The 14,960-nt window shown below is 36.8% G+C and overlaps 2 protein-coding genes across 2 annotated transcripts in view; one reads left to right on the forward strand and one right to left on the reverse strand.

The window, feature by feature from the left end:
- The first annotated feature begins 1,427 nt into the window (after nt 1–1,427).
- Nucleotides 1,428–10,216, forward strand: LOC112523635 (notchless protein homolog). The gene is made up of 8 exons (XM_025133303.1): nt 1,428–1,797; nt 3,306–3,369; nt 5,293–5,403; nt 7,422–7,559; nt 8,229–8,371; nt 8,450–8,504; nt 9,526–9,582; nt 9,913–10,216. The coding sequence occupies exons 1-8, from the start codon at nt 1,502–1,504 to the stop codon at nt 9,994–9,996; spliced, it is 948 nt and encodes a 315-aa protein (XP_024989071.1). The 5' UTR covers nt 1,428–1,501; the 3' UTR covers nt 9,997–10,216.
- A 1,444-nt stretch (nt 10,217–11,660) lies between these two features.
- The window catches only part of LOC112522842 (dihydroflavonol 4-reductase-like), a 20,810-nt gene continuing 17,510 nt past the window's right edge, over nt 11,661–14,960 (reverse strand). The window contains exons 8-12 of the mRNA XM_025132157.1: nt 14,666–14,845; nt 14,149–14,340; nt 13,779–13,944; nt 13,094–13,286; nt 11,661–11,955 (exon numbers count right to left, since the gene is read on the reverse strand). Coding sequence (XP_024987925.1) covers nt 11,808–11,955; nt 13,094–13,286; nt 13,779–13,944; nt 14,149–14,340; nt 14,666–14,845 — 879 coding nt within the window. The 3' untranslated portion in view covers nt 11,661–11,807. The remainder of the gene's footprint in view (nt 11,956–13,093; nt 13,287–13,778; nt 13,945–14,148; nt 14,341–14,665; nt 14,846–14,960) is intronic.

Below are 14,960 nucleotides of genomic sequence, written 5' to 3' on the forward strand. Positions count from 1 at the left end.
ATGTCTAGAACTAAAAAGAATTTACAAAATGATTGAAATTTAAGAATTGGTGAAGAAACCTGAAATTTATCTTCAAAATCTGGAAATAAGCTTACTGTTTCTTCAAGAATCCAGTCCTGATCAATCTTTTGTAAAATCTCGACTAATCCTCTAGTACCCGTCTCGAATTCTGCTCCTCCGAATACCTGCTGTCCTCGCTAATCTGCTGTCTGATCGAAGCTTCTTCTCTTCCAATCTCGGCTGCTGATTCTATATCGACACCTGCTGTCCCTTTTCTATTCTTCTAAATCGACAGCTTCTGTCTTTCTGCTCTCGGCTTTTAATCCAAATCGAGCAGCCCCCTTTCGATCGACAGCCTCCCTGCTCGATTTCTTTCTCCCGGCTGCTACCTTCTCCAATCGAACAGTCCTTGTATATTGTCCCCTTCTCTCTCGAGACCTGCTGTATTCTTCTTCACTGCTCGATGACAGCCCTCCTCCGCTGCTCTCGATTTCCTTTCTTAAAATGACAGCCCCCTCTCGACCGACTCTCCTTCTCCAATCGACAGCCCCCTTTGATTTCTGCTGCTCCATTTTTGCTGTTTCCTCTTGGCCGACACCGTCACGACCACGATGTGCTGCCCACGTTCTGCTGCTGCACGATCTCTCTCTCGCTCTGCTTCTCCTCTTCGGACCGACAAGGCTGCTGCCTTCTCTTCTTTTCCTTTTACACGGGCTGTTTTTATGGGACTATGGCTTTGCTTTTGGGCTGCTGTTTGGGCCAAAGAAAAAACAAACACATAATCAATATATTTCTCAACTTTAATGACCTTATAAGATTAAATATCATTTTAAACTAAAATGGACATTTTAGGCATCTAATTGACATTAATCTCAAGGTAATTTTGACGTAAAAATGTATATATTTGCACTTATCACATTTTCTCTTTCTAAGCATGCCACACTTATAGTCTCATTTCCTGTCTTGTTTAGTATTTTTGCTGGTACATACATGTCGTTTGCTATTACTTTTTCCATCAATCGAAAGGTTTATTTTAGTATGATTTTGTGTGGGAGTACTGTACTAGTTATGTTGCTGGTATTGGACTTTTCAGTTGACAGGATGCTTAGCAAACCATTTCCCATATAACATTAGTTTAGGAGTTCACTTTATCTGTACAAAGATTTATCATGTCTTGCTGTCAGAGCTGAGTAATGCTTAGCAAACCATTTCCCATATAACATTAGATTTATCATGTTTGGTTGGTTTTCCATCAAGTCCTGTAAGGATAAAGTTGTCTGTGTGGATTAATATGTCTGTATAGATTGGAAAGGTTTTTGTTTGGGAGGGTTTTTTCATAGACGGAAGGAGCATGTTTTTTAAATAGGAGGGGCAGGTTTGGAAACAACTTGGCTTTCTGCATAAAGCTCTCCCCTAGAAGCTTACTGAATAAGCCACATTCTGTATCATTAATCCATTGCCAAACAATCACGTATAGCTGACTGAATAAGCTGCGAGTCCCATGAAGCTCATTAAGCTGCTAACAAACAGGCCCCTATGTATCCTCTCAAGTTATAGATTCCTCTCGATTTATAAACTTGCATTTACAACATTTCAGGGTCACAAGAAATGGATTACTGGTATTTCCTGGGAACCAGCACATCTCAAAGCTCCATGCCGTCGTTTTGTATCCTCTAGCAAAGATGGTGATGCACGAATATGGGACGTTACATTGAGGAAAACTGTTATCATTCTTAGTGGCCACACTCTTGCAGTAACTTGTGTGAAGTGGGGTGGAGATGGTGTCATCTACACAGGGTATATCTTGTTCCAAATTAGAATGATATGCTTTCTTCCAATTCCTAAGCGAACCAGTCTCATTTGTTACTGCCATGTGTTTGTTCCCATAAATGAATAAATACTCATACTTACATTCACATATGTATAGTCTAGTTTGGCAGTCGCCACGTGATGAATAGTGCTCATGAAAGCCCTATCCCATTTGCATGGGCCCATTGGGTGGACCTACCATGGGCTTGTGTGTGGCATAGAGCTTCCACAAGCACCATATAGCGGCTGATACAAGCAATTTTTCTTACATGTGTAAACACAAATGTCGTACAATATTAAGATCCATGGTTTCAAAAATGGTTTGAGGCGTAGCCTCAAGAGGCGAGGCGACCCAGAACTGCACATGAGGCGGCGCCTCTTGGACCCTGGGCGAGGCTTACGCCTGGTTCGGTGAGGCGAGTGGCAGTGTCGAGGTGTACGCCTCAGATGATCTGCTTTGGTGATGGTTCTTTTTGGCTCTTTCTATAAGCTTTATGGCAATAGTAGTACTTCTCTTATAGTACAAGTCAAAGCCCAATGGCCCCCATGTGTACTTTTAATATAACCCAAAAGGTAGTACTTTCTACTGTCAATCAAAAAGCATGCTCTTCCTCCAAGCAACCATGTTTTCCACACCCTCTCAGCCTATCTCACGGTTTCATTCTTTCCTTCATCAAGAACCACTGAACAACGCCTTTAGTAATTTAGTATTATATATTGTATATATATTTGTGTAGTATATATACATATTTTGGTGTATATATATTTCCGCCTCGCCTCATTGAGGGAAAACACCTCGAGGCTTGATTTTGCCTTCTATAACCTTGTTACGGTCCACTAGATCTGTTCAAATAATTTTCTAGTAAGAATATCTCGTCAAATTCAGTTTGTCTACGTTTGGGGAGAACTGTTAGCCTATAGTATGGATAACTACATTTTAAAAGTTTATTCTAGCTTTCTAGGTGTAGCCTTCTATATACGAACACAAATAGGCAACTTATATTTGATCTATCAAATGCTTCATTTGTAGTCCATTAGAAACCACCATCTGCCATAAATCTCCATTTTAGATATATAAATTTTGCTATGGTTCTATCAGTTATCATTTTGTTTGGGAATCCCTCTGGCATTGTCATACCTGAAAAATCTACCATCAGAGTGCAGAATTCTTATTTAAGAACATTAAATGTATTGAAAAGTGGGATACTTTAATCTCTTGCACGAAGCCTTGGCATGCTGAATATTGCTGAGACTGCTGTGAATGTCAATTAGTTAATACAGTAGATGGCTCGTTTTCGAATATCAGACTATGTCTGCTATCTTATGGTTATTGTGTATAACCCCCGCTAATACTCATGCACTCTCGTCTGGGTAATTTAGCATTATCCGTTACGCGGCATGGGAATGAATGCCTCTCACTTTATGTACATGAATACTGGTGAGTGAAAATTACAATGTAGAACAACACTTAAATACAGCGTTTCTACATGCTGCAGATCTCAGGACTGTACAATCAAAGTATGGGAAACCACTCAGGGAAAGTTGATTCGTGAATTGAAGGTATAACTACACTCCCTTCTTAAACTCTCCCCACCTCAAGTGATTTCTGCTTTATTTAGAAGTACCCAGCTCCTGCTTCTACTCTGTCATTTGTTATTATCATTTGATATTTGTTATTGAGTACATCTCAGTTTCATCCTATTCAACTAGTTTGGATAATAGGCATAATGCTGTTTTTATGACTTGACCGGTGCAATCCTTTCTTTCTGCCTATATCCTGTTTCAGGAAAAGCACTTTGACTTTCTCAATCCTAAAATTTATTTGGTATGATCGAAGTTGTTTCTCGTAGAAAGCACATTCTTTTAGACCTTCTGAGAAGTTCTTGGGCTCATTATTAGTCTCTTCTGTTGTCATGCTGCTTCTAGCTGGAGGTCTTACTTTCTGATGTGTTATATAGGAACCCTTAGTTGAAAAGCTTTGAGATCTAACAAGGGAATAGAAGGACAAATGAATGGAATAAGCCATTACGTTCCATTATCATGTTTGGTTGGCCGTTAGGAATGTAAATAGTTATTCAAGTATGTTGTTTGGTATCAATAAATAGACAACCGGAATGAATTAAATTTGTTAAATGATAAATAATTTTCTTTAATGTCGATCAATTATGATTCAGTTCTGAAAGAAAAATTGTATTGCACATAGAAGTATTATATGTTTATTTGAAATATATTTTAGATATTCAATAAATCATCAAAAAGAAGAATTATAGCACTTCTAAGTTTTCCTTTCTTTCTGAAATTGAATGTCTTCTGAATCATGATAAATGATTATAAAATGTGCTTATAAGTATGATATTTTCTTTGTCGTCGTATTTTCTTTTGATTTATCATCAACCATGGCAAATTTAAAAAAAGATAAAAATTAATGTTTGTACTCTTATTTTTCTTTAAGATTAAAGATGTATGATTTTACATTTGGTTAGTACATAATTTAATAAAATTGTTGAATTTTTTATTTACAACAATACAACGTTCCTCACAAAAAAGATCAAGAAAATCTCAAATAAAGTTATAATTAAAAAATATATTTTGTAGCTATTTTTGAATTTTTTTCCAACTGATAGTAAAATCATCAACTAATCAGAATGCTTGATTATTAGACCATGGTATTTGATTCAGCAAATACATCATTATTGTATACTCTTTCACATATATGGCTCAACCCAATAAGGATAAAATATTTCTAAATGAATTTTGAAACTTTTTATAGGAAGTGGTGTTATCAAAGATGACAGAAGGAAAAAATGTGGGTTTCGTAGTAACTTTTAATTCCATTCCATGATGGAAGGGAAAGAAAACACCCCTTCCCAAAGGAATCAAAATCAACCACATTAAAGGGATCACATATGTGGAGAAATGGTCCATTCCGTTGCATTTTTCAGATTACATCCTAATGTTCTATTTATTTGTGCATACCAAATGCTACCTAGATACCATATCTAGAAGAAAGAACCTGAAGATTGTCATGTTATTCGTGCTCCATTCCTATATATATATTAAAAAGATAAAAATCAAAAACTAAGAAAAGAGCAACAATGAGAATATAAATGCCAGAAGTAATGCTTGGAAAATGAGGTAATAGTTGATATTTTTCCATTGTAGTACTTGTATAGATGTTTTATAATGGTATGGAACAATCTAGAATCCACATGAATTCTAAATTAACAAAGTAGTCAGTTTGAACCCGAACTAGCTGGCCTGCGTCCATCTAAAGCTTGTCTTCATGCTGCTGCTATCGAATGAAGTTAGGTTGAATGGAGTCAAGTTTTTCTATTACTTCATTCTCCAAGTAAAGTACATCCAACTAATTCATTTAAGTTTCTAATTATACATGTATTAGTTGCCTTATTTACCATTACAGATCCTGCATGATGTTAGTCTGTATTGTTCATCATCTCTTATGTTTTCTAATTCAAAAAACAGGGTCACGGACATTGGGTGAATTCTTTGGCATTAAGTACCGAGTATGTTCTTCGCACTGGAGCTTTTGATCATACGCGTAAACAATACTCATCTCCAGAAGAGATGAAGGAGGTAAGTAGGCAACTGTTTTCATTTGTAAATGTCAATATTGATTTATCACCACTTCCACTACTTAGGGGCAGTTGGGTTGGTTTTTAATTAAGTCCTATATGGATAAAGCTGTCTGTGTGAATTATCTGTCTATATAGATTGTGAAGGTTTTTATTTGGGAGGTTTTTCATAGATAGAAGGAGTGTGCTTTTTAATTGGGAGATTCAGTTTTGGAAAAAAACCTTGGCTTTTTGCCTAAAGCTCAGCCCCTGAAAGCTTATTGAATAAGCGACTTTCTATATCATTAAGCCACTACGAAACAGTCATGTATAGCTGACCGAATAAGCTGTGAGTCTCATTGAGCGCATTAAGCTCATTAAGCTGCTAACAAACAGGCCCTTAGTCCCCATTTATGATTTATCAGCATGAGGATTGACACAAGAGTTACAAGGGAACAAGTCACTGCACATGATATTTGTTGTCTTGTCCCAACACAAAGGTAACAATTCCCAGTGTGGGATATCCCAAAAAAATTCAATACTGTTAAGACTGGCATCACCCATGGTCAGTCTATGGTCACCAGCAACAGTAAAAATGAAGGGACCAAAGAAGTGTACCAACAAGCAAAAGAGTCAAACATGACTGTTAATTGCCATCTAAAGACTTAATGCTGTGTTCTCGAAACCTTTTTTACGAAGGAGAAGGAAGGAAAGAGGGGGAAAGGGGAGGAAAGTAAAAAAAAACTCGTGTTTGTTCTTGAAACTTTTTAAGGAGAGAAATGAAAGGAAACAAAAGGAAATTAATGACAAGTTTCCTCCTAAATGTGAGAGGAAAGGGAAAGGAATGGAAAGGAAAGAAATTAAAACCCTTTAAAAAATTATTAAAATTACAAAACTACCCAATCTTTCATTTTAAAAAATATATTTTAAAGGTTATATTAGTAAAAACATCTTTCCCTTCCTTTCTATCCTCTTCAAGAACACAAATTTTTTCCGTTTCCTTCCCTTCCGAGAACACAAATAAAAAAATTGTTTCCCTTTCCTTTCTTTTCCTTCCCTTTCTCTTATTTTCTCTCCAAATTTGACAACACAGCGTAAGGGGTCAAAGCAACAAGGGCCAGAAAGGATTGTTTCATCATTCCTCCATCCGAAATGGTAATTGCTTAGTTACAAGTATAGATACATGTGATTCCTTTAAGAAGAGGAAAACAAATCGTGTTGCATCTTAGTCCGGGAATCAAATAGTACAATTTTACATAGAAGTCCTGGAATCAGGAGGATTAATTACATAAAGGACACAGGCCACACATGCATTTTAAGCTCAATGATAAAGAGATGACATTAGATTTTTAAGTCAGCTATATAGGATGAATATAGGAAGCCTTCAGTTGATGTTAATGAGTAAACTTAATCAGGTTTTGCTGGAGTTTAATTCATTGACATATAGCTCTATGGTTAACAGATTTCTGATAAGGCGATTATTTAGCCAGATGTTACTCTGTTATGGCATCTTTGGCAAGAAAGATGCACGAAACAAAGTGTTCAAATAATCCAATAAGATGCAACTGCTAAGATGTAAGTGTGATACTATAAGTATAATCAAAAGAACAGCCCAACGGGTAGGTTTAAGTGTCCCCAATAGGATATAATTATGAGAAATATATTGTACCTAAAGTTCTTGGCCGAATAAGACTACTCAGGATGGAGTGGAAGAAAAGAGGGGATCAAATGCAGAAAGTAGTGTGATGCAGTAATAGTAATTGAAAATTCATATGATTTGCTTGTTGTAAACATTATGTGGCCAAAATTGCATACCAACATCGAGTAATATGCCTAAACATTCAAATAATTTCTCGACTTTACATACTTGTGGCAAATGGCACACATGCGTACACATGTAAGAACATATCCCACTTACCACACACAGACGTAGAAGACAAACTTTACAGCTACCTTTCAATGTCTATCTTTAGTCTTCTCTTGCTTCCTATTATAACCTTTTCTTCATACAACTTCTTTGTCTTGTTGTTTCTGCACCAGGCAGCTTTAGAAAGATACAACAAGATGAAGGGTAATGCTCCCGAGAGGTTGGTTTCAGGTAGTGATGATTTCACCATGTTCCTCTGGGAACCTTCTGTCAGCAAACACCCCAAAACTCGAATGACGGGTCATCAACAGGTACTGGTGTTATGCAAAAACTGATTTTGTTGTTGAGAACAAAGTACTTGGCTACTTGCAAGTATCATTCACTCTGATTAAGAGTTTGGTCGAAAATATTTAGAAGTTTACATGGCTTCTTGACTCATGTAAGATGATACTCCCTCCGTCCTGAAATAAGTGTCCATATTTCTATTTTTGTTTGTCCCGAAATAAGTGTCCAGTTTTATAAATAGATAACTTAGTTTCCAGTTCTACCCTTAATTAATGCACAAATATTTAAGACTTGATAAGATAGAGATATTAATCAAGGGTAAATTTGTCATTTGGTTAACTAAAAACTAATAATTATGCATGTCATTTGGACGTAGGGAGTATAAGAAATGAAACACAATTCTCCCTGTTATTTCAATATGCTACGTTGCAAAAGCAATGACATAAGATTGAATTCTAGAATCATTTTCTTCTCCTTTCATGTTAGAGACAAGGTTGACACAGCCGGTGACATGAAAATGTTGTTTGCCATTTTCTTGTATAAGCAATTATTTGGTAGACAACACTTCAGTGGAGACGGTTCCAGTACTTTATTTGTTATGCATTCTATCATTTGGCTAATCTGGGTAATGTTGAATCTTCTTAATGAAGATTGCATCTTCCTAATCTGGGTCTGAATCTTTCTGCTTTATACAGCTGGTAAACCATGTTTACTTTTCGCCTGATGGACAATGGATCGCAAGTGCTTCGTTTGACAAGTCTGTCAAGTTATGGAATGGAATTACTGGAAAGTTTGTTGCTGCCTTTCGGGGTCATGTTGGGCCGGTTTATCAGATAAGGTTTGAATTGCGTTCGCTTTTATATGTTATCAATATAAATGACGTTCAGCTTCTCACGAATTGTATGGTTTGGTTCAGCTGGTCTGCTGACAGTAGGCTTCTCTTGAGTGGTAGCAAGGACTCCACGCTGAAGGTAAAATGAAAGGTTTCTTCTTTTTGAAGTATATAATATTTATATACGGCAAATTCTCATGCACACTCCTCACATTGGTGAGGTTTGAACCCTTGACCTCCTAGGAGGCTGGGCTCTACCGTTAACCCGAATACCGTTGTGCCAATGACCCTTTGGTTTGTTTTGGTTCTCTTGGGCCGTAGTATCTGCATGTATTGATTTGACATGAATGAGGCATCAACAGTTTATATAAGGCAATACTATTCAAAGGAAGCTTTGAATACTTATAGATATCCTGATGATGCCTTTAATATCCAAAAATATTGTATGTTCAAATACTCCCGTAAGTGCTATCAACTCATGTAGGGCTACTCTTGTAGGCCAAAAGGCATAAAGTTTGCCCGGTACATGTGGACGTGTCACTTTTCATGGACCCATTGTAGAGGCCAAATGTGCCGGGGAACATGTAAAAAAGAAACTAGTACTTCCTCTGGTCCTGAACAAGTGTCTACATTTCTATTTTTATTTTGTCCCAAAAAAAAGTGTCCACTTTCCGACTCTACACTTAATTATGAGATGGATATATTCATTACTCTCTTTGTTTTTATCAAGGTTAAAGTTGTTTCATTTTTTTAAAAAGTGTAATAATTATATGTTTCTAAAACTGTGTGCCTTTTCCATTGTGGACATTTATTTGGGACAAAGGGAGTATTTTATAGCATATACTTTCATTACCGAAACACCTTCAATACCGCGGATAATTGCCTTACTTTGGTTCAACCTACGGTTCAGTTTGGTGCAGATCGGTTCAACCTACGGTCCGGTTTCGGTTCGGGTAGTCGGGTATCTGTCTCATGCGGTTCGATTCACATTTTCTTTACTAACCAAACTGAACCGAACCATGAACACCCCTACCTTCATGCACTATACTGAAATTGGTGCATCGACTTCAATCCTCTCGTAAAATTGATGACAATTCATGTAGGGCACTTACACATGTATTATATAATCGGTATCATCTTAAACGTGTTATATTTTCTAGGTTTGGGATGTGCGGACACAAAAATTGAAACAAGACCTTCCGGGCCATGCAGATGAGGTACGTTCTTGAGTTCTCTCTCGTTCGTCTTGAGTTGAAAATTAATGTTACTCCTTCCGTCCCAAAATAGATGTCCACGTTAAAAAAAAAGTTCATAGTTTTAGAAATATGTAATTATTACACTTTTTAATTAACTTAATGACAATTTTACTATCAATAATAAAGGGAGTAATGAACATTTCCATCCCAAATTAAGCATAGAATTAGAAAGTAGCCATTTACGTTTAAAAGTGGATACTTATTTTGGGACAGAGCGAGTAATAAGAACAAAGGTCTTCCAGGAGAAACAAATATGATAAAGAAAGTAACAAGTTTGCTCCATATGTTAAGGTTTTCGCGGTCGATTGGAGCCCGGATGGTGAGAAAGTAGCATCGGGTGGTCGGGATAGAGTTCTGAAGCTATGGATGAGCTAAAAAAGGGTCATAAAGTGAAGAAAGCTGCTTTATGTATATGAAGGTGTACATGAACCTTTGCGTAACGTTTTTGTTGGGAAAGTTTCGTACGAGAAATCAAGATGAGCGTTTCCATGATCATTTGGTCTGAAAGCGGAAGTGGCATGGCTAGTGGATTGATCGAAGGATACTTTTTATAAACGGTCAAGAAACTGATATATCGAAGTCTCTAAAACGCGAAATTAGCATTAGGACTTTTTATAAACGGTCAAGAAACTGATATATCGAAGTCTCTAAAACGCGAAATTAGCATTAGGTCTTACAAATTGCGTACTCTTGTTTAACAAACCCCATGTTTTGTTTTTTTCATTCTTCCAGTTATTTGTTCGACCGGATTTGTTGTCAATTTATGATGTATTTCTATTACATTTGTTTCTAGTTCTACTACGATCGTTGCATCTCGATGAAGTATAAGTTATTGGTCGAAACAAAACCAGCCAGTAAATTCTAGTCTTTTTTTTATTTATTAACTGAATATCCAACCCGTTATGAGGGCCGACTAATCTTAGGACGACCACTTGCTTTGCAGATAGCCCGGAGTCACCGCATTTGAACCTTCGTGGCCACAAGAGGATTTTTGTTCCTCCTTGGATTTGAACCTAGGATCTTCTGGTACTTTTGACATTTGGAGCCAAGCTTAAACCAATCAGACACCACTCTTGTGGTTAAAGGTTCAAATCTCAACAAAAATAAGAAATATGTGACTATGCCGTATATAAATACTAGAGTAAATTATGATTTTTGTCCCTGTGGTTTGTTAATAGTTTATGTTTCCGTCCATATGTCTTGTAATTTATTGTTATTTTCGTTCTTGGACTAAATTATCTTTTAAGTACAACGAACGAAAACAGTAAAGAATTGTAATCCATACGGACCAAAACAAACAATAAATTGTAAATCACAAGGACACAATAAATCATAGGGACGAAAACCGCAATTCCTCAACTACAAGGACGAAAATCAAAATTTGTAGCAACCTACAGGGACGAAAAATGCAATTTGAAGGTTCTAAAATGAGGTGAGCGTTTTCGTTTTATATGATTGTCTTTTAACATGTTACATGTGCGATTTTGAATGAGACTCTCAAATTTGGGCCCACCTCAGTGCCTCTAATTTTCATCAAAAGACAAAAGTAATACGTCTCATCATCGACTCTGTAATTTGTATATATACATATATATATATATGTATAATCTGTTATCTTATTTTACAGTGTAATCAAACGCTTTAGGTGTAACAAGGCCTCCAAAAAGATTGAAAATTTCTTTCATTAACCTTCAATGCAAAGGCCAATGGCATGGAAACAATTTTTTTCTTATCACGTGCCAAACTACTATATCCCAACCTTTTTGAAAGCCAAAAAGGTCAATGTCTTATCAAATATGAGAAAAATAAGAGTTTTAGGGGGCGCTTACCAAACGCTTATCTGGATAAGCTTTTACCAAGTAATATTACCTCACCGGATGAATATAGTAAGGACCAAGAATCTTATCCGATAAGAGTGAGACAAAGACCAAGAGTCTTACCCGATAAGTGAGGGCGACGACTCTTACCATGGTAAACGCTTACCGGGTAAATTGTTGCATACAATGTCGTTTTAGTAGACTAAAATCTTACTCGGTAAGTAAATAATAGTGTTAAATTTTATTAGTAAGCAACAAGTTCTCAGTAAAATAGACAAGAAGTTCTCAGTTGCAGGTTGCCCTTGTCCAATTACATATAAAGACTTCAATCATTTATTTCAAGCAAACATATGAACATCACCTGATGTTTTAGAAGCTCAGTAACTTCTTCTCCTTCAGGCTTTCAACAGTGTCCTTAATGCTTACCTCAAGCGGCGTAAAATCGACGCCTAGACCTTCCGCTTTTGCCCTCGAGACATCATAAGGCATTGCCACGACACACTTCCCCTCTTCGTACCTATCGGAATTTGGAAAAAATATATAAATAATCGTGATTTCGAGTTACATCACCACCATGAACACGAAATCGTTTCCAAGAAGATACATTAACTTTCTTGGTAACGAAAAGATTATCATATCGAAAAGAGAAAAAGAAACATGTATGTATCATGTTATCTTGTTGATATGCAAGATAATAAACGAACATGGTTCAGACCCCGGGAGGATTTGAGAAGATCTGCCTGACCCAATGGAATTTTTTCAGGGGTCTTAAAGGGTGCGTCTGGTACACTTGATGGAACAACATAACATAGAAATCAATATTCCATGAGTGGAACAGGCTTGTTCCACCTCACCCCCAACCCACTGAACAAGGTGGAACATACTTATATTTTACCAATATAACCTTAAAATAAAACATAGTTCTCTTCTAAAATATCATATACGCCTACATGAACCTTTTATTTTGGTATCATTTTAATCGTCTTGATGAAAACTTTCTCATGATATATTTTATTATAATTTAATAAACTATATAAAATAATCAAAATATATAAACAACTCATTAGGGGTGAAGTGATCATGTTATATGTTCTGTCATTTCCAATTCTATCTTATCAATCGCTGATGTTCAGCCTGTCTTAGATCCCTAAAGGTGTGCCCACTTTTAATTGATGTGTTAGGGGCTCTTTACCAAATTTTTTATTAAGTTATGTACGGATAAATTTGTCTGTTCGGATAAACTTGTCTGTCTGGATAATTGGGTGGTGTTGTTTACTTTTTTTTATCTGAATCAACATAAATGACCGATTTACCCCCAATATTAATTATTTGAACATTAAAACAAAAAAAATCATAAAGAGGCCGACGATGGGGTGTCTCCTCTGGGAAAGAGGCGGTGTTTTAAATAAGGGGTAGGAGTGTTAGTTTTGTGGCTGAATGGTGTTAGTTTTGTGGCTGAACGGGGACAACACATCATTTCTATCTGTGTGATTAAACCATGTTCTGTGCGAATAAGCCGTAAGTAAACAACCCAAATGAGCTGTACGAATAAGCCAGATAGACCAATAAACCTAGTTAAGCCGCAGTAAACAACTATATATATATATATATATATATATATATATATATATATAATCATGGGAACAGATACTTACCTTTTGGAATGGCCAAGAGCAGGGTAGAATTTGTCCAAGATCTTCATCATCTCCGAATAGTGAGTCACAGCCCCAACCATGCAGTATCTACCGTTAGCTTCTGGGTTCTCGAATGCTAATATATGTGCGTTAGCAACATCTCTCACATCAACAAGAATGTAAATTCCATCTGGATCTGGGTATAATTCCGTTCCTGTATATATACGATTTCAACAGCTTAATGAACGTAAGACTTCCTTTATTGTATGAAACAAATCATTGCCATGCTGATCTAGACAACAATTTCAAGAAACTGTATGCATTAAGCTACTTATAGAAGAGGTTCCCAGAAAAACGTTCTTCGTACCTAGATCTTGTCCCCTATGGGTGCATTTGGTAAGCGGGTGGGAAAGGACGAGTGAGAGTGAGGTAGGCGGATGAAAGAATTGTGGAACGTTTTAAGGGTGTAGGATTTTAGTTCCACCTATTTTGGTGGGATAGAAAAAAAAATGCATTTTTGTCTCACTCAGGTCTTGTCTTGTCCTGTCCCATTTTACAGTCATGCCAAACGCTGCAAAACAAGTTTTCCCTACCCAATCCTTTTACGGTATCCATTAAGCATAATAACTTTTTCCTACACGTGAATACATGGCCTGCTACATAGGTCCAACCTTCGGATCGATCTTGCTTATGAATGTTAAATTACCGGACTTTATCAAGCTTATGATGCCCTTGGAAGTATGGTTGATAGTTGGCTGTAAGAAAGGACCGATCACGTAGCCAGGGTTGATTACCACCAACTCCAAACCGTTATCTTTTGAGAATTTGGTCGCGACATCTTCAGCCAGGATCTTCGAAAGAGAATACCATGACTGAAAAATATTAAGCCCTCGATTAGTTACAACATTCGTAGCTGAATGATAATAATCCCGAATCTTGCTGAATGATTCTTAGACTTGAAACTACAAGCAATGATGTAAACACAATCTGTTTACACAAATTTAGTTGTAAAACTGCATATTTTGATGTGTGACTGCTAGAAAAGAACCACAGACTCAAGTTTTATGCAACCATACCTTATTTTGCTTGCACATTACTGGATCTGAAAACCAGGTTTCATCCACCACAACACCACCCTCCAGAAGTTTAGCACCAAACACAACTGCAGATATGGAAGATGTCAAGATCACTTTCTTGAGAGATGGAACTTTTGCAGCTGAGTTAAGAACATTAAGTGTTCCCTTCACTGCAGGATCTAGCAATTGTGCCTGGAGGAAAATGAGAAGAGCTGAGCTTTCTACAAACAGTTGGTGAGGGTGGTGACAGAATCACAATACGACGAATAATTCATAGCGAAAGACTGCATAAACAGGTGTGATTGAACCATCAACTTACGGAGATCTCAAAGGTTCAAGACACAGCCGATTCAGCCGATACCATCATAAATATAATCACAATAAAAGCATAAACATCAACCAAATCTTCAGGTGACTGTGCATATTCAGATACCAATCTAGAACTCATCAACATGGTTTAAAACTTATACCAACATTTAGGAACAGAACATTGAGAGCAAAATAGTGAAAAAACAACCTGTGGGTCATCAACTGCAAATAAAACAGGAGATGCTGTATGAAAGAGGCATTCACAGCCATTAACTGCAGACTCAAAAGATCCTTCTTCAGTCAGGTTAGCTTCAAACAGAGATAGTCTTTCCACAGCTCCATCAAGAGCAAGTAGGTGTTGTGTCTTTTYTGGATCATCTGCAGCACATTTGAATGGAACCAGTAGCCATTAGAGGAGAACAAACATAAAGAAATACGAATTATTCTAACTTATAATAAGTTGTTTTATAACACCGGTAACAACCACTCTTGAACGTGTGGAT

This window comes from Cynara cardunculus (genome assembly GCF_001531365.2).
Source record: "Cynara cardunculus var. scolymus isolate 2C chromosome LG 12, CcrdV1, whole genome shotgun sequence".
NCBI classification, from domain to species: Eukaryota; Viridiplantae; Streptophyta; class Magnoliopsida; order Asterales; family Asteraceae; genus Cynara; species Cynara cardunculus.

Bases quoted from the DNA above. Each gene is read 5' to 3' on its own strand.
- LOC112523635 (XM_025133303.1), top strand. From the start codon at position 1,502: ATGAAGCTCATTAAGCTGCTAACAAACAGGCCCCTATGTATCCTCTCA. The intron at 1,798-3,305 runs GTATATCTTGTT...TACATGCTGCAG, and splicing joins GATGGTGTCATCTACACAGG to ATCTCAGGACTGTACAATCA. The intron at 3,370-5,292 runs GTATAACTACAC...TTCAAAAAACAG, and splicing joins AGTTGATTCGTGAATTGAAG to GGTCACGGACATTGGGTGAA.